The sequence below is a fragment of the Petromyzon marinus genome, chromosome 57 (genome assembly GCF_048934315.1).
Source record: "Petromyzon marinus isolate PM22_M1 ecotype Great Lakes invasive population chromosome 57, UKy_Petmar_22M1.pri1.0, whole genome shotgun sequence".
NCBI classification, from domain to species: Eukaryota; Metazoa; Chordata; class Hyperoartia; order Petromyzontiformes; family Petromyzontidae; genus Petromyzon; species Petromyzon marinus.
The window spans coordinates 9,789,538-9,808,143 of record NC_133723.1 but is presented as its reverse complement, the minus strand read 5'-3'; the positions used below and the strand labels follow the sequence as shown (position 1 = coordinate 9,808,143).

The window sequence follows — 18,606 nt, the reverse complement described above, 5'->3', positions numbered from 1 at the left end:
ATTATCTGAACCGGTCCTGAGCCTCCTCTAGGCAGAGTCGGCCTCGATTTGAGTACCTGGTGCAGTGCGTGTAAAAACAAATCGCCACTGGGGAGACAAAGGCGGCCCGGTGTGGTTGCTGGCCACCCACCCTTCGTGTGCCGTGCCGGCCTTCAAAAAAGGTGCTACTCGCCAACGCCACTTGCCCCAAGTCTGTTATAGCTCCACGGGCGATCTTCGCCTTTGTTCGGCACAAGATCCGACGTTTTACTCCCAGCAGCGGCGGCGGCACGCACCACCCCCCCTTACCCCCGCTCCCCCCCCCCCCCCCCCGCGCTCTCACCGGGGTGCCAGCAGCGTGCAGCGGGTGCCCATTGGGCTGGTGAGACGGATCGCCAACTCCCCGCGGTGGCTGAACGCCAGCGTGAGGCGTGCCTGCACGTGCTCCAGCGTGGTGACGTAGTCGCCGGTGCCCAGGCAGGAGCTCACTCGCCCACTCACCAGCAGCTTCTGTCCTATGGGGCTGTGCGGGATGGGGGGGGGATGGGGGGAGGGGCACAGCGAGGGTCGGGGGAGAGAGTTGGCGGTGAGCGAGCCAACGGCGGTGCAGCGTTTTTAGCTCGCTGCGCTGAGCAGCCGGCGGCCAGAGTTCGATTCCCCACTCGTCGCCAGTGACATGATCATCCAACGCGGTACTGGGCCTGCCTCACCTCGGCCGTGTGTAAACACCGTCACTCGGGAGATAAAGGCGGCCGGGCGTGGTGTGCGAGCGAACGAGCGAGCGAGCGACAGACCTCACGAATGAACGTGCAAGGGAATGAGCGTGCAAGGGAGCGGCTGAGAGCGGGGGCGAGTAAGCGAGCGACGGAGCGAGCCGGTGAATGCGTAAGCGAGAGGAGCCAGCGAGCGTGCCGGTGAGCGGTGACTCACCGGGTCTCAGTGCTCATCTCCAGCGTGCAAGCCCGCTGCGGGGGAACGGTCGTCCAGTTGCGAGCGAGCGTCACGATGGCGCCGGCGTCGAGGAGACCGTAGCCGTACGAGTGGCTCACTGCATGCACAAAGACAAATGTCTCCTGTGTAGCCTTAACAGACTGTTGCGGCAAGTGCTGTTAGCGAGCACCTATGAAGGCTGGAACGGCACGAGGGGGTGGGTGGCCGCCTTCGTCTCCCTAGTGGCGGAGTTTACACACAGCACACGGAACTCATTTGAGATGGAGTCGACATAGGGGAGGCCAGGGACCAGTTCAGAAAATCGACACAGGCGTTAGCCGTGAGCGGGAATCGAACGCGTGTCGCCGGGCTCGTAATGCAGCGCGCGCTAACCGCGACACTACCGCTCCCCATCACAGACGCACGCACACGTGCACAGGCAAGCAAATACCAAGTCACGCACACAGAGATGGGAACGCACTCTGCACGCACGCGCACACAAGAGATGCATGCATTGATTAGACAGAGACTCCCCACATAGCCTTTAACAGACTGTTAGGGCAAGTGCTGTTAATGAGTAGCACCTAGGAAGGTCGGCCGTGACGCACGAGGGTGTGGGTGGGCCAACACCACGCCCGGCCGTCTCGCGCACGCACACAGACACAGACAGACACACGCAGAGATGCAGACAAATACGCAGAGCCGCAAAGACTCGTGCACCAGCTTAAACTACAGGTGCATGCGCACCCTATCTCATGACCTTCGTTTAGCACAGTTGGGCGCACACACAGTCCGTTCAGGCTATACATACAATCCCCGGCTGAGACCACAACTCCTCTGCACACGATGACCCCGTTAAAATCGCGGGTGGACGGACAGACAGACAGACAGACAGGTCGGCGGGAGAGCTGGACTCAGACCCGGCACCTCGGTGGGGGAAGTACGCGGTGAGTGAGCGTCACCTTTGCGACCGACACCATTGGTCACCCAGTCGGAGGCGTGAAGGTGCGAGGGGTTGGACGTGCGAACCACCAGGTGCTGCATGTCCCTCCAGGTGAGACGGGGGCTGGTGACACAGCCGCACGTGACGCACGGATAACAGGCAGCGACACTCGTGATAATTACTGTGGCTAACGTGACACTCGCAATAATTAAAATAATTACACGACCCATGTGACAGCATAGATAGATGGCACGACGTCAGGGAGGAGGGGGGGTCTAACGGGACAATGTGTCTCACTTGGCCTCGAGCGCAAGCGCGATGATGCCGGCGGCCAGCGGGGCCGAGGCCGACGTGCCCGTGTGGCTCTCCGTGCACTTGAGCCGCAGGTCCGTGGTCACCTTGGCGGGAGGGGGCGGGAGGGGACGGTGTTTCAATGCGGGAGGCGGCTTCAACGTAGGGTGGGCAGGGAGTTCACCAAGCGCAGGGCAGCCGCGAGAGGGCGAAATCGGAGAGTTCGGGAGGTGAAGGCAGTTAACAGATTAGGGTGGCAATTTAAACAAAAGGGGGCGCGCGCTTGAGAGAGGCCAGCAGTTTGAAGGCGTGGGGGGGTTGGCGGTGGGAATTTTGGCAGGGAGGTAAGCCGAGAGAGGAAGACGGTGTCGACCCCAAGCGTAGACAGCGGCAGCTACGGAGGGGACGGCGGCGACGGTTGACAGGTGGGGTTTATTGGTCCCCCTGGTTATGCTCACAATCTGCTTCTCGCCGATGGCGCCGCTACTGTAGGTGGTGGCGAGCGTGGAGGAGCACGCCTCGCTGTACCACGGCACGTTGCCCTTCTCCGTCGTGCTGCTGATGGACAGCGTGTAGATCGAGTTGGTGTAGCCGTCGCAGTTGCAGCTGTCCTTCTCGCGACCGCCGTTGCCCGAGGCCCACACGAAAATGGAGCCCAGTCCGCCGCGGCCCTGCGAGAGAGGACAATGGGGGGGGGGGGGGGGGGGGGGGCCCACACCTCCCCGGTTCAGGGGGTCGCGACGGCCGCGGCAAAGACACGGAGCCGCCACGGAGCTCGCGTCCACACAGAGCAAGGAACCGTTGAGAGCGCGTGCTCACGAGGAGCTGGTGCTGACATGGAGACCACACGGGGAGGCGGGGGGGGGTCTTTGTCTCCCCGTTAGCTGCCGAGGTCGTGACGTGTTTGTTTTTATTTCATTTCCTGTTGCTCTATGGCTCCTGCACCGTTTCCATTCAGCTGCGATGGCACGTAAAATAAAGGACTGAACGATTGATTAGAGAGTGCATGCGTGCGTGCATACGAGTGCGTCTTGGTATCCAGAGGTGTTTTTGGGTCAGATCTCATACATTTAAATGTGTCGTTAAACCCGCCACCACCCAACAAAGCCATTAAGTAAGGTTTTTCAACAAAACGTGTAAATAAGTTACAAGGACAGTACACCGTTGTGTCGGAGAGTAAACCCACAACATTTACAATTTGAGTACGAAGTTTCGCCAACAATTACCACCAGCCTCATCAGGCGAGAACGAGTCTATGTGTTAAACTCTTGTGCCTTGGATATGTCAATTATCTCAGCCAGTGAACCCATAACACAGCCTGGGTCCTGTCCTACGACCTGCGTGCAGCAGCGAGCCTTCCACACTTCAGGTAACAGACTCAAGGTGCACCTAGCCTGGCACAATCGCCGCGGCAACGTCACTGCACACTGAAATGGTGAACGGCGACAACTGTTGTTGCCTTTGAACGTGTAGGTGTGCACAGTAGAACATCTCATAACGACCACCCCTGTTAACGGCTAATCGCTTAATGACGGGCTTCCAGAGCCAAATGTGTAGTGTATAGTAGTGTATAGAGTAGTGCTCCCATAGAGCCCAATGTGTATGCTTACCAGCCATTCCCCTGTTAACGACGGGCTGTTGTAGGAACAGTAAATGATATGCTTATGTACAGTATCCATTGTTAAAATGTTATAAAGTACTTTGTTGGGTGAAAAGGTGGTAACTTTCGATGGCATCGGAACGAATTAAGCCTTTAATGTGAATTCCCTACACTCGCTTGATGAACCAACGAACAGCACTTGCCCCAACAGTCTGCTAAGGCTATAACCATAAGGGGGGTGGTTCTTCGTCTGTCTCTGCGTATCCTACGCAAGCGCCAGTACCTTGGTGATGCCCCGCACGAAGGCCTCCTGTGCGAGCCGCGCAGGGCCGTCCACCGTCTTGCCGTCATCCTCGGGCCCCCAGCTGGCGCTGTAGACTGCAATGTGCTGGGGGTTGAGGCTCAGCGAGCGGGCCTCCACCGCGTCCGTCACGTCCCCGTCCAGCATGCGGACGCCTGGGAGGGACGTGTGGGGGGGGGGGGGGGAGACACGCACGGGGGGGGGGGGGGGGGGAACCCGTGAGCGAGTGTGCGGATGGATACACGAGCGGGCGAGCCGACGGGCGAGGTGGGCGAGTGTTCGGCTTGGGCGAGGGCAACCGACGCTCACCGCCGATGCGAGCGTTGTAGGCGATGCCGACGCCGCAGACGTCGTTGTTTGCCGCGGCCGCAACCTCTCCGGCGCAGCGCGTGCCGTGCCTGCGGGAAAGACGGGCGAGAGAGCGTGCTCGCCAACCCCCGCTGGCACACCTCGCCCACCCGGCTGCCCATCCAATCACTTGCCCGTTAGCCCATTTAACTCACTCGCCTGACCACTAGCCCCATTCACGGAACCACCAACCCATCCAAAACAAGTACCGCCCCCCCCCCCCACAAGCCCATTTCAATCACCCAACCAAAAACATCCGCTCACTCACCCGCTGGCACATTCAAACTTCACTTAGGCACTCGCTCATTCATCAACTCGCTCGTCTGCTCAACAACCTCGGTTGCCTGCTCGCCTACCTCAACCCATCAACCCCACCCCGCTCCCCATTCACCCACTCGCCCAGCTCACTCGGGGACCTCACCTGTTGTCGTTCATTTCCGTGTAGCGCGGCTGGGGGTCGGGGTCGTTGCTGTTCACGTCATAGCTCGCCATGGGATCCTACTCGCACACACAAGGACAAAGATCCCCCCCGCTCCGTGTAGCCTTAACAGACTGTTGGGGAAAGTGCTGTTAGAGAGTAGCACCTATGAAGGCTGGTACGGCACACGAGGGAGGGTGGTTGGCCAGCACCATGCCCGACATAGGGGAGACTCAGAACCAGTTCCGATAATCATCACTAATGATTACTGGTGTTCGCCGAGAGCAAGAATTCAACTCTGGTCACTGTATTCGTAGCGCAGCTCGCTAACCGCTACACTACCGCTCTACTACAACAACCCCTATTCGCCACTAAGTGGCGGTGACGTCACCACGGCGCTTGTGCCAGGCCAATTGCACGTTAAGGCCCCGTGAAGTGTCGAACGCCCGCTGGCAGGAGGTCAAGGGGCAGAACCAGGTGGCATGGGTCGACTGACTGAGATGACTGGCCGATGCACCAGCTGTGCAGCACGCTAACCGCTGCACTCCCGCTCCCCACACACACGCTCACGCTCGCACAAACGCAGCCAGTACCCTTCGTGCGGCTGTCGAGACTTACAATGCCGCGCCGGTAACTGGTCCCAGGTTTTCTGGCCGGATACCACAGTGACACTGTGCTGGCTGCTGTAAATATCCACATGGCGGTAAAAAGCCACTTCACTGAGCTATCATTAGCGAAAGCCAAGTGGCTTCTAAAGCTATAAAGTAGCTCAGTGGGGCTTACATAGTAAAATAAACATACAGCAGAGACTCAATTATTACACAGGCAGTTTATTTTTTTCCCTTAAGCCCAAATTGATAATCTAAAAACAGTTATACATTGTTATTCTTGTAAATGTTTGTTGAAAATCACGTGTAATTAAAACATGTAAAACGAATAAATATGTACTCCGGTTAACCCGAAATCCACGTGATGGCCCCTAACAGTACAGTACAGTAGTTGCATATCTTTACAACGGTGGGTGGAGTTTGATTGTTGATTGGCGTGGCTCTGCAACCCACTTCGTGGGCCGAGTCTTCTGCACGGGAGCAGGAAAGCGTTATCACCGAGCACGTGTATTTATCACTCGATCGTGAGCGTGCGTTCTTCATTCATACCGATCATCAAGTGGTTCATACCGACAAAGTGGTTTTTGGCAAAGAGATCCGCGGAAATTTCATATTTTTTGGATCATCCGCGATTTTTTTATTATCCGCGGCGGTCCTCCCCCCCGTCATTAGCGCGGATAATCGAGAGCCTGCCGTAGTTTAATGTTATAGTTCAGTACTCAAGACACCCAGCCCCTGCCCCTCAACCGTGTCCACCCACCGCCACCGCCACCCGCCCCCAGAGCCGGACTCACATAGTTGGACACCAGGTCGGGGTGGTTCTTCTCGATGCCGTCGTCGAGGATGGATACGACGACACCGCGGCCCGAGACGCCCTGGCTCCACGCGGCGAGGACGTTCAGGTCGTGGTGCACGCTGTTGTGCTGCACTCGCGCAGGACGCAGGGGAAGGCGAACGATACTACAACAGCAGCTGCGGCAAATAGCCGCCGGTCGCCACCAAGTGGCGGCGACGTCGCCACGGCGCTTGTGCCAGGCTGGGTGCACCGAGGCCAGGTGATGCGTTCGATGGTTTGTTGCTGGCAGGTCGCGGGGCAGACCCAGGTGCCATGGGTTGACCTACTGAGATGACTGGCCGATGCACCACCTGTGCCCCCTACTGTGCCAACTTGCTGCGTTTTAGCCACCCGGTGCACCGCTCGTTATTGCGAGCGTCGCTCCTCATTGCGAGCGTCGCTCCTCCGCCCTTCGTTGTTGCTGGAGGGCGAATGCGTCAAACTGCCCAGTAGCAGCGTCCTTCACGAGCCTCTTCCACAACACGGTGCATTCAAAGCATTGCCATAAGACATTGCGGTCTCAAGCAATGCAATGTTGCGTCACTGTCATCTACTGCAATGCATTCTGGTGTGAATTGTAATGCATTGGTTTGTATTGTTACACGTTGGTGTGTATTATAATGCATTGGTGCATATTTTGTATTCATGTTAAACTTATTTTGCTCCGTACATAGGCAACTGTGCTAACCTCCATTAGCACAGTTGGCTACGTACTGAAATCGGCAGGAAAACACAAAAAGCAGTTCGATAGAAATTAGTTTTCAATGTAGACTTATAAATGCACAGACCCAGTAGATTCCTAGTACCGAAAGAGCATTCCAGACGGCCGCGGAAGAGCATCTGAAAACGGGCAATGCCGTGACCGTCTTTGTCCGATGGCTAGCAATGCATCGGTGCGCAATGTGTTAGCGTGCATTGTAACATGCTGGGGGTATAAAGGCCTCGGCATTGCATTCCATTACAATGCAAGGCATCTGCATTGTGTTACGTTACATTACAAGGCACTGGTCTGCATTACATTACAATGAGAGGCGTCGGCGTGCATTGGAGAGTGCGGTGCACGTACCAGATACCACTGCAGCAAGTACTTGGGATCGGTGGGCTCCTGGAACAGCTCCCGTTTTCTCCGGGCCTTCACCACCTGTTGCTCGGCCCATTGCACCTGGGCGAAGGGCAGGGGAGGGGGGGCTTCACAGTTCAAGTTGATTTTGTGCAACCGGGCGTGAGGAAGTCAAACGGGGGCCCCCCGGGGGAAGGGGGGGGGGAATCGTCGACTCAGCGGTGTGGCCTGGGTCACGAAGTGAAAAACCCTCACCCACTCCCCGCATGACCACGACGTGACTGAAAGTCCACGGGTCGTCGCTGGCTAGACTAAGACGACAACTACCGGACGGGGATGACTGTGCCGTGTGATGTCATCTTGGTGTGCTCTGGGACTGTTTATTTATTTATATTTCGTGACTTGCTTACCATTCTCCGAAGTCGTGGGTTCAATCCTGACCACGACGCCTGCTGTATATTTGGAGTCTCGCTCTTTTCCCTGTGGTCCCGTGGATTTTTGTCCGGGTCCTCACGTTTTTGTTTTCCCTTCCGCATTTAGAATCAACATCGACGTGCCTTTCAGAGTATTTGGCTGCGATAAATGTCTACGTGACGATGATGAGCGCCACTTCATTGGGCGATCATTTGTTCGCTTTGGAAAAAAAAACAGGCCTATAGAGCTTTAGTGGGCCTTACCTGGCAAAATAAAACACTTCAGTTTGTATTGTTTGCTGTTGTAACTTGCCAACCCACCCATATTGTACACTTGTACATCGGATTCTTCCACCAGTCTAAATAACGATTTCGATGATGAAAAAGCCCCACTAAATTTACACCAATCCACACGTGGCGGGGGAGTGGCTACGACATGTCACCACCGGCTTCTGACTAAGCACGAAAATCATCATCATCGAGAAAGAAAGAAAACAAAAAACTGAAAATGACAGCCGCTTCACCAAGCGGCTCGCCCTCCCAGTGATGCCGCCGCCGCCGCCGCCAAACGCCACCGCACCAAAAGGAGGAAACGCAATCCTGGCGGACGGTAAGGCTCAGAGCTGCTGTGTAGCTCTTTGTCGGAAGTGACCGGGCCCGTCACGAATTATAGCTCAACGAAGTGGCTTAGTTGATAGCAGCCAAATACTCGAAACTCGTGTTGCCGATTCTAAATGCGGAGGGAAAAACCAGAAGGACTTAGGAGAAAAATGCAGGCGACCACGGGCAGAGACACGCAAACTCTAAACACACAGGCGTCAAAGGGTGCGCATCTATAATCCACGACATCCTGCACATCAGGCGAGGTTAGTCAAAATCTCAGGACCATGGGTGCTCTCGCCACCACGACGTCGTTGCGAACCAGGTCGCTTTGCGTCGACCCCTCAGGCCGACCTTCGACGGCCGGTGCGATTCATCGATCGATCCCTTGAGCGTGGCTGCAGGGACTCAGTTTTGGCCACAACGTGAACCTCGGTCTCGTTCCGTTTTCGCACAGTGGCGCAATTCAAATTGGTCACCCCCCCCCACCCCCCACCCCCTCCCCCCCCCCCGAGGTGGCAGCAGCAGCTGTACCCAGGGAGACACGGAGACCGCTGGGCGTGGGATACCGTCTGGGTGGGAGGAGACTTTGCGGTTTGGCGACATTCACAGCTGCGTAAATGCAGAGCGATAAAAAACGCGAAGTCGGCGGCGTCACAGCGCACGGAGCATGTGACCCGATCGTGGGGGCGGAGAAAGACAGGAAGTCTCTTGTCTGATGCGGACTTGATCAGAGACCGGTCTGTTAGTCCGCCATCGTCTCGAGAGCCCGTCAGAGACTGGAATGTCAAAAGCCTAGATTCTACAGAGCCCATCACAAACCAGTCTGTGCAAGTCTATTGTTGTCTAGGGACCCCCCGTCCGAGAATGGAATACCAAGCCTAAATTCTACAGAACCGATCAGAGACTAGTCTGCCAGTCTTCTATTCAATTTTTATTTAAAGCTTTCGTGACTGCAGGGATTCATATTCTTGGTTCTTTCGGTAGTCACGTAGAAGGGAAACAATAAAATCCAAAAAATATAAAACAATAAAATTCTCACGACGTTTCGACTGCTACACAAGCAATCATCATCCAGGTGTGAAAACCACAGCAAGAAAATTTACAGCAAGAAAAATTATTATTATTTTTCTTGCTGTGGTTTTCACACCTGATGATGATTGCTTGTGTTGCAGTCGAAACGTTGTGAGAATTTTATTGTTCCTCTTCTATTTATGTCTGGAGAGCCCATCTAAGACCGGTCACAAAATCGATTGTTGTATTGCGGTTGTTCTCAGAATGTGGTTCGCGAGTCTGCCAGGTGGTGACTGATGCAAACGCAGGTTGTGCCAGAATTAACGGCAACATATAGCCGTTTCATTTCAGACATTACATTTATAAATTAATTCAATAAAATGAAGTTTGGTAAAATACCATAACCCCAAGATCCAAATGCCCTCCCTAAAAAAAAAAAATCTTTCAGCGCAGTAAAAAAAATTATGTTCCGGAAACATTAATCATTTAGCATTAGTGGTAGTTTAGAGATAAGTGAATGTGTTTTTTTTTACCAGGGTTGGGGCTGGGTCGGTCTGCGGAAATGTTTGCATCGGCTCAGCGGTCCGTGGAACCAAAAAAAGTTTGAGAAACAACTCGTGCGTTGCGAGCGTCCACTCTGCGAGTGATATATTTAATTCTAGAGAGCTCATCGAAGACCACGGTCTCAAAGTCCATCGTTGTATTGAGAGAGAGAGAGAGAGACCCCAAAAGAGACTACTCTGTGAGCGTGCTATTGGAGACAGCCTCATCAGGTGGGACTGTCCGCGCGCTGTCGATCGAGGTGGGGGGGGGGGGGGAGTGTGTGTGACTTTACCTTGGGTTCCTTTTGCAGCTTCAGATTCCGGTTGTGATGTCTCGACAGGGATCGCTTTGCGACCGCCCGATGCCGGAAATGATAGTAATCCCCAAATATCTGTGACGACACGTACACACACACACACATATAGGACTCAAGAGGGCAAGTGCTGTTCGCAATCACCAATGAAGACATCAACAGAGCATGAAAGGGTGGTTTTTAGTCAGCACCACAACCGGCCACTTTTGCCAACCCAGTGCTCACGTTTAAAACACACCACGACAGGTACTTCCCCCGCAAGGCCGAAATAAGTCCACAGGAAATTTCACAACCCCCCCTCCAATTACAAATGCACCAAAATTATAACAGTCCCCATTCACGCTTAGGTGACGGTCACATCACCATAGAGCTTGCGCCAGGCTAGGTTTACTTCGAGGACATTATGAGAGTTGTCGAAGGCTCATTGTTAGCAGCTCACAACGACAGACCCAGGTGTTATGGGTCGACTGCCTGAAATGACTGGCACATGCACCCAATGTGCTCCACACAGTGCCAAAATTCAGTGTTTGTTGTTGCGAGCATCGCTCCTCCGCCCTCCGTTGTTGTTGCCGGAGGGCGACAAACGCCAACTGCTCGGCAGCTTCCTTCAGAAAAAAAAAGCTTCCTCCACCTGAGGCCGACCGACACCACCGGTAGCGGCTATGCGCACGTGTTCGCACCCACAGACGCGCCGCTCACTGCACAATCTTATCCGTTCAGAGCATTCGGTTTACTTAAGAGGAGGAAGCCAAAGACGCTTGGGAATCGAACACAAGTCACCAGGTGCGTAGAATAATGCAGCGCGGTGACCACTGTGTGACCGCCATCTAACCTAACAGAGATAAAATATACTTCAAGTAGCCCATGCAGCGTCACTAAGAGGTGTTGTGAGAGAAGACCAACAAAAGGGCCTCACCACGGTCCTAAAGTCCACATATAGATATGCATGCATATATAAACAAAGACAAAGATCCCCTACCTTTAAACACACTGTTGGGGCAACACCTATGAAGGTCAGCACGGCAGACCAGGGGGCGAGTGGCCAACACCACGCCCGGCCGTCTTTCTCACCCGAGTGAAGATCTTTTTTTTTTACACATCGCACCAGGTACTCATTTGAGTCCGAGTCGACTTAGGAGAGGCCAAGGAACTATTTATTCAATTCCCGTGAGCGGGAATTGAACCCAGATCGACGGAATTGTAGCGCAGTGTACTAACCACCACACCACCGCTTCCCATACACACACACGCCCCTGCCATGGAAATGTAGAATTTCCACCAGTGGCTCAATGCCACCCATACTGCCACCCCCCATCATGTGACTTGAGGGATACAAAGTCACATTTGTCTACGCCTCTGCTCGAGGCTCATCGCAAAATAAGCTCAAGCGATTCTCTCCGGATTTAATCCGACAATGCAGTTTGGTTACCCCATACTTTCCTACGTGGCATTTCGCGAGATTGTATAATAATAACACGGAACAGCAATCGCACTGTTCGGGAAAAAAAAAACCCAATACAAGGGGTCGTCTTTTCATCTTGCGAAAGCAGGACACACGGCCGGTCGGAAACTGCGAGAAAAGCATTCGCCGTGAAAAAGGGCATCGTGTTTACGATGGTCGTGTGTGGGAGACACAGAGCCGCGCTGGGTTCAATCCCGAAGTCAGGGCGTTTCTGACACAACCGCTACGAACGGCCAGGAGACGTTCACAACGGCGCCGGAGCCGCCGAGACGTTTAAGCACCCCGCGCTGGGAGTCTCTCCGTGTCCGTGACGTGGCCATCGTGATGGTCACGTTTCAGCAGTGCTGGCTGACCGTCTCCAAAACGACGATTACCACGAATCCCCCCGAGAGAGAGAGCGAGAGAGATAGAGATACCAGGGCCCAGTGCTTGAGCCCTAAACTGGTGCCATAACTTGAGCCCACAAACGCGAGCCCACAACGGCAAGTGCCAGCTCAAAAGTCTGACGTGGACATAGTGAACTTCCAGACAGACGTATAAACCGCTCAAGAATATTTTCAATGCGCTGCGTCACTCTTCCATGTGGCCTTCGGGTTGTGCCGCAGTGTGTTGTCATCGTCCGTTGTTGTCGTTCGGCAAGTTGTGTACGTACGTCAAACTTCTTTCTTACAGTACGCAGCCAAAAATCGGGAGGCGCGGCGGGCTAATCGTAGGTGCGGGCGTCCGACGTTTCGCTCCCGCATGCCGAGAGCTTCTTCCGTACACGCCGGACAACCACGCTGCAGCGGCACAGCCCAGAAAAACGTTACAAGGAGCCGCGGCAGAGTAACCTTCAAACCCCACAGCACGGGGGGAGAGGGGGGGGGGGAAACTCATCCCCCCGTGTCGCTAAACCTCCAGAATTCCTGCCAAGGCGAGAAGCTCCAGCACACAAGCCCACCACAAAGATACAGGCAAAGATCCCCCGTATAGCCTTAACAGGCTGTAGGAGCACGGGCGAAAGCCGGGACGGCACACGGAAGGAAAAGGGGACTGCGCAAGGCATCGGCTCTTTGCCGTGCTTCGTGTGGGCGACTGCTATGCTGCATTCTCGCTCGCTCTTGTACCGAGTGAGTGCAGTCGATTCTCTTATAAAACGCAGTAGTTGCGTTCCTGAAGCACACCGAATTCTAATAAATATATAATATGGTAAAGCGAATACTGAATAAAGACCGAGGCGCGTGGGTAGCATCTATCAGCATCCCACCTGGTGCGATGCTACGCCAAGCCAGACGTACAACCGCTCATTCCTTACTACTCAAGTGACGCGTGTTCCATTAACTCGATCGCGTTACATCCAATTCGCATCTGCGTTATGAAAAGTGTTCCAATACATTCATCTTGTTCTATCAAAATAGCGTTGTGAAAACAGGCCGTACTGCCGATGAACATTATACAAGCTAAACAAGACAATTCATGTACGTACAACTTCTTTCGCACCGCACGTAGCCAACCATGCTAAAAATCGGGAGATGCGGGGCAAAGGACAACTAAATTAAAAAAAAGCAGTTAAAGAAATTAGTTTTCAATCTGGATGATTTAAAAGTGCATAGCTTCCAGTGGCTTCCCAATGAATCGGAAGGAAGAGCGTTCCAGACAACCGCAGAAGTGCATCTGAAAGCGACGCGTTGCGACCGTCTTTGTCCGATGGCCAACCAAACGAGAAGACATTGGTCGCCACGCTAATATTTTTGGATAACACTAACGAGGCTTCGGGGCGCACAAGGAATGTTTAAAAATCAGGATCATTGTTGTTTGGAGAAATTTACGTGATCTATTCAGATAAACTATATATATAAAAAAAATGTTTTTTATGTTACCATGTACGGCCCACTGAGCTATGTAGCTCTTTTTCATAAACGACCTGGCCACAATTGATAGGTCAATTAAGTGGCTCATCACATGGATATTTACAGCAGGCAGATGGTAGAGAGAAAAATCCGTGAGAGAGAGAGAGAACGCAAACTCCAAATATACCAGGGGAGGGAGTTAACATCTTGATACAACGCGTACCACCTTGTGATAAGTCAACAGCTGTTGCCCTCGAGACTAACATTTCCCTGCTCCAGCGAGCTTAGGGGGCGGGGGGCACTCAGTTACAAATTCCACATTGACATGGCGAGGGCCAAGTCTGCCCCATAGGATGACCACTGCTTTCCTGTCACAAACAGTCGCTACTCATTTAAACACTGCCAGGGGGATGACGATTATGATGGTGAATCTGATTATGATCTAATATGATGACGATTTTTACGTGATCATCATAGATATGAAAACTTTGACAACGATGATGAGGATCAGATGGACATTATTTTTCAGCATTATAATTGACTGTACTGGAAAAAAACTTTGCTGGAAAAAAACAGGCTCGTCCACGTCTTGTTTATCGTTAAAGTGTAAACAGTTCACGGAAATTTTTTTTTTTAATGCTTTAAATAACACGCATGCTTAAACGCTCTGTAACCCGGGAGGGTAAATTCAAGTCATTTCCGCCACGAAGACCACAAACGCGAACAGTCGCTTCCCATGGAATTTTTTTTGTATAAATCCGTCACGGCATTCTCGCTCTTCCGGATTAAAACGTCAACATCCTTAGCTTCATTCGATGAAACCGATCCAAACGCAGAGCGCTCGAGACTCATGCACTGGTCCGGATCCAACGCCAGACCAACAAGGATTAATCTGACCACAATAACAAAGTCTACGCCGTGGTGGCGAGATGTTTTCTCCCTCGCCTGGTATACACGAGGTCGTGGGTCCGATCCCTACCCGGACGCCTGCTGTATATTTTGGAGTTTGCGTGCGTCTCCCTGTGCTCAAGTGGATTTTTCACCCTCCACATTTATAAGCCACTTTCTTTGAACTAGCAATTATTTGTGGCCAGGTTGCTTCTGAGAAAAGAGCTATAGAGTTCGGTGGGCCTGTTAAAATAGAGTTTTTTGGGGATTTTACACAAGGGTTGTACAGTGCATTAGGTGGCAAAGAAACGGACATGGGGCTTTGGCAGAATATGTCACAAGGGGGGGATTGATGGTCAGCGGGCAAGAAAGGCGAAGGAATAGCAGGCAGTGGGGAATGTCCATCGCAGGCGGGGTGCAGAGATAAACTCAGCTCGTGCGCAGATGCCAAATGGCTTGCAACTGCATGCAAAGGTCTTCATATCCAGCAGTGTACTTATCATGGCTGATGAGTGAATGAATGCACGGCCGATTTATTTATATGTATGCGGGAGTTTTCTATGCCCATGCAGAATCTGAATATTTATACTGGAGGTATCCAATGAGCTAAAAAGCTCTTTTTCACAGATTGCCAGTAGGGGATGGGCAAGAATGTTACAACAAATAATAGCACAAAAACAAACGATGGTACAGTAGTGTAAAGTACAAGAAAGGTAACAAATCACCCAAAAATCAAACAAACAAAACCATCCTGCCAGGCAGAGCCCACCGAGGCATTAAATTACTTATCAAAAGCGACTTTGTTGCAAATGATAGCTCAACAAAGTGGGCTTTCATTTGGAAATTTATAGCAGCCAAAATAATCTAAATAATGCGAGGGGCACGCGAGATCACAGAACAAAGACTGCACATATTGCACACTCCAGTGGAGGAAAAGGAGCAGTGGTCGCACAAGTTGAACCAACCAACCAACCACCGCAGCAGTAACCGCATAACCAAACCACCGGGCTTGACCTACACAAAAACCACCACTTCCCAGAGAAGCATGGTCACTCGTAAAACACACGGCAAGGGATTTATGATCACGGCAGGGCCAGCAGGAGCAGACGAGCGCTGCTCCCTCCTTCCTCGCAAAACAGATGAACGATTCAGATTATTTTTAAATATATATCAACGGTCGAGTAATCCGCACAGAAAGCCTTTCAGCTTGGCGGCGAGATGGCACGGAATAAAAACACGACAGGGGGGGCTTCAATGACGCTTTCAAATATGAAACAGCACGCGTCAGTGAGCGTGCGAGAAAGGAGTGAATGTGCAAAGGTGGTGTCAGTGGGGAGCCGTCAAACCGCGCCATCCGAACATCAACAGGCCGACGCGCACATCTCCCCCACGAATGGAAAATGAAACGCGAGGCACACAGTGGTACGATTGTGGCAGCGCAACACAAACTGCGGACCGCACAGTAATTCCACTGTGGGCCTGCGGTCCTTCAACGGAGGAACTGCGAATCGACACCAACTCTCTCTCCCTCTGCCAAAGGCGCTCTCGTCGTGGCCAGCAGAAGGACATCGACGTCTCGCTCGTGAACATATTTGATTCCGTACGCCAGAATAGAAGGGTGGGGGGGGGGGCGGTGACAAGGTGGTTTGGAGCACCGCTGCTACAAACCTCTGGATTGCAAGTTCAGGGTGCCAACCCATTTGCACCACGACTTTTGACTTAGGACTACAATAAAAAAAAAGTGAAGAATTATTTGTTGGTGATAGAATGCCCTTAACACCAGAGGCGGCGGGGGGGGGGCGTCTGGGAGCGCCTTAAATTATTTAGATTATTTGGCTGCTATAAATTTCCACGTAATTAGCCACTTTGTGGCCAGATCGATTCTAAAAATTGAGCTAATAGCTCGGTGGGCTTTACCTGGAAAAATAAAGAGAGTTTAGTTTTAGGTAAAACATTTGTGATTTTCTTACCTTTCCTATACTTTGCACTCCTATCGCGTTTTTGTATTGTTTGTTGTTGCAACTTTCCGACCCCGCGCCCCAAATGGACACACCTGTGAAAAAGAGCTTCGTAAGCTCAACAGATTCATCAAGTCTGAAACAAAGATTCCAATTCAGATTCTTTACACCCCATTAGAGAGGGAGAGCGAGCGCTTTACATCGCATCTCATCTTGCCACACTTGAAAGGGGCACCCCCAGTGGCAGCTGTCCCTGTGTGGCAAGAGGAGACTCTGCACCTGGCCTGCAATTGGGCACTCGTTTGCATGTTTTTTTTGTCACAAGTACATGTTGGTTAATGCAAACTTGACGATGCCTTTAAAAAAATATATATATCTTATTTGATCTTGATTTTAAGCTTTCGTGACTGCAGGAATCCATACTCTCTGGTTCGTTTGGTAAAGTCACCAAGGTAGATTTTATGATTTTTTTCTATCTAAGTGACTTTACCGAAAGAAGCAGAGAATATATCTTATTTGGCGTATCAAACTCTTATCACCTCGTTTTATTGCCAGAAAGGGGTAAAACCTATCCTAATTTTTCATCATTTTAGGTACTGGCAAAAAGGTCCCGACGAGCTTCGAGCGTTCTGATACTTGCATTAAGGTTGCACTATATATATTCTTGGTTCTTTCGTTAAAGTCACCTGATGATGATTGCTTGTGTTGCAGTCGAAACGTCGTGACAATTTTATTGCTTTATATTTGTATTATTTTATTGTTTCCCTTCTACGTGACTTTACCGAAAGAACCAAGAATATGAATCCCTGCAGTCACGAAAGCTTTAAATCAAGGTTGCACTGTTCGCCTTTTGCCGTTGTTCTTTGGCGAAAGCCAGTTGCAAGGACAATGCATATATTATCAGATGTTTGTTTGCATGTTTTTTTACATGCTTTTATTTAACTCGCTCTGTTGTTGTTGATGTTGTCGTTGTATCCTCAAATCTTGTAACTCAATTTTTACCCACTTCCCAATGTGGTATCGACTGCAAACTCGGTATACGTATGTCATACTAATGACAATACTATATTCTATCATAAAAAAGGAAAAAAATATTTTTAAACAATCTTTTTTATATGTTATATGTTTCGGATTGGGTCTAATTGTCCACGGTAAACCGACGTTGGCTGTATTTGGCCACGGCCCCTTACGTTGTGGCACGCTTCAGGGTCACATCCTGGAGTTGTGGAGTTCTTCCATTAACAGTACGGTGAATTTCATTAAAGCGTGATTTAAAAAAAAGTTTATTTTTATATTACTTATTCCACATGTACTGTGTGTGGTTAATGCAGTAAACTTGATTCCTTGCTAAAAGATATCCATTTGGATTAGATCGCGTTATTTATAAATGTTTATAAATAACGCGATCTAACCCAAAAACCTTTATTATGAATAATATTGGTCGCGAAAGCCTACGTGTTAAACTGAATATCCATTTGGAGTTTGACCATCTTAACTCCTGTTTTACTGCCAGCAAGGGTGGAAAAACCCTATTCTAACATTTTTATCATTTTTTATTCTGCCAAAAAAAAGGCATCTCATTAATGTAATTGGGCATCAGTCAGTAAGTATGGAGTGGATGATTGCTGCTGCTGCCGTGGGTAATCCAAAAAGTCGAGTAATTTAAGTGTAATTTTTCGACTGGCAAATTTGGAGCGTGACGCTAGCACTCAACAGCCTGGCCCTCTCATTTCGAATTATGTCGGGGGGGGGGGGGAGATCATTAACATCAACCGTGAAGCCGATGGCGCATCGGAGATTACGGTAAAACACCGCCCCCTTTGCAGTAATAACCAGGGTGGCCTAATGGATCGGAATCTGAGCCCTCTGCAACAAGTGACGAACATGCTACCCCCCCACCCGAGGGCACGTCACTGCTTTCCCACATTAACAGAGTTTTTCACATTGCAGATCTGTCCTGGTCAGACCGACTATAAAAACAAATTAAAACTAAACTATTTTTTATCTTACCAGGTAAGGCACACCGAGCCATGTAGCTCTTTTTCAGAAGAGACCTGGCCACAATTTGATAGGTCAACCAAGTGGGTCACCACATGGAATTTTACAGCAGCCAAACGGTAGCGAGAAAAACCCACGTGACCACGGGGAAAGAGTAAACACAAACTCCAAATATACAACAGGAATCGTCGGGGGGTCGAACCGACGACCTCCTGCATACCGGCGACGGCGGTAACATCCTCGCGCCACCGCAGCGACTCTCGAGACAATAACCG

The 18,606-nt window shown here is 51.3% G+C and overlaps 1 protein-coding gene across 3 annotated transcripts in view; it reads right to left on the bottom strand.

Annotated features, from left to right (window-relative positions):
• LOC116955056 (furin-like) overlaps window positions 1-18,606 on the bottom strand; it is a 42,974-nt gene that overhangs the window by 16,295 nt on the left and 8,073 nt on the right. For all 3 annotated transcript variants that reach the window (XM_032976008.2, XM_076052761.1, XM_076052762.1), the window contains exons 3-13: window positions 10,176-10,274; window positions 7,320-7,415; window positions 6,213-6,341; window positions 4,814-4,890; window positions 4,354-4,442; window positions 4,027-4,199; window positions 2,602-2,814; window positions 2,150-2,250; window positions 1,872-1,975; window positions 910-1,027; window positions 323-502 (exon numbers count right to left, since the gene is read on the bottom strand). In XM_032976008.2, coding sequence (XP_032831899.2) covers window positions 323-502; window positions 910-1,027; window positions 1,872-1,975; window positions 2,150-2,250; window positions 2,602-2,814; window positions 4,027-4,199; window positions 4,354-4,442; window positions 4,814-4,890; window positions 6,213-6,341; window positions 7,320-7,415; window positions 10,176-10,274 — 1,379 coding nt within the window. The remainder of the gene's footprint in view (window positions 1-322; window positions 503-909; window positions 1,028-1,871; window positions 1,976-2,149; window positions 2,251-2,601; window positions 2,815-4,026; window positions 4,200-4,353; window positions 4,443-4,813; window positions 4,891-6,212; window positions 6,342-7,319; window positions 7,416-10,175; window positions 10,275-18,606) is intronic.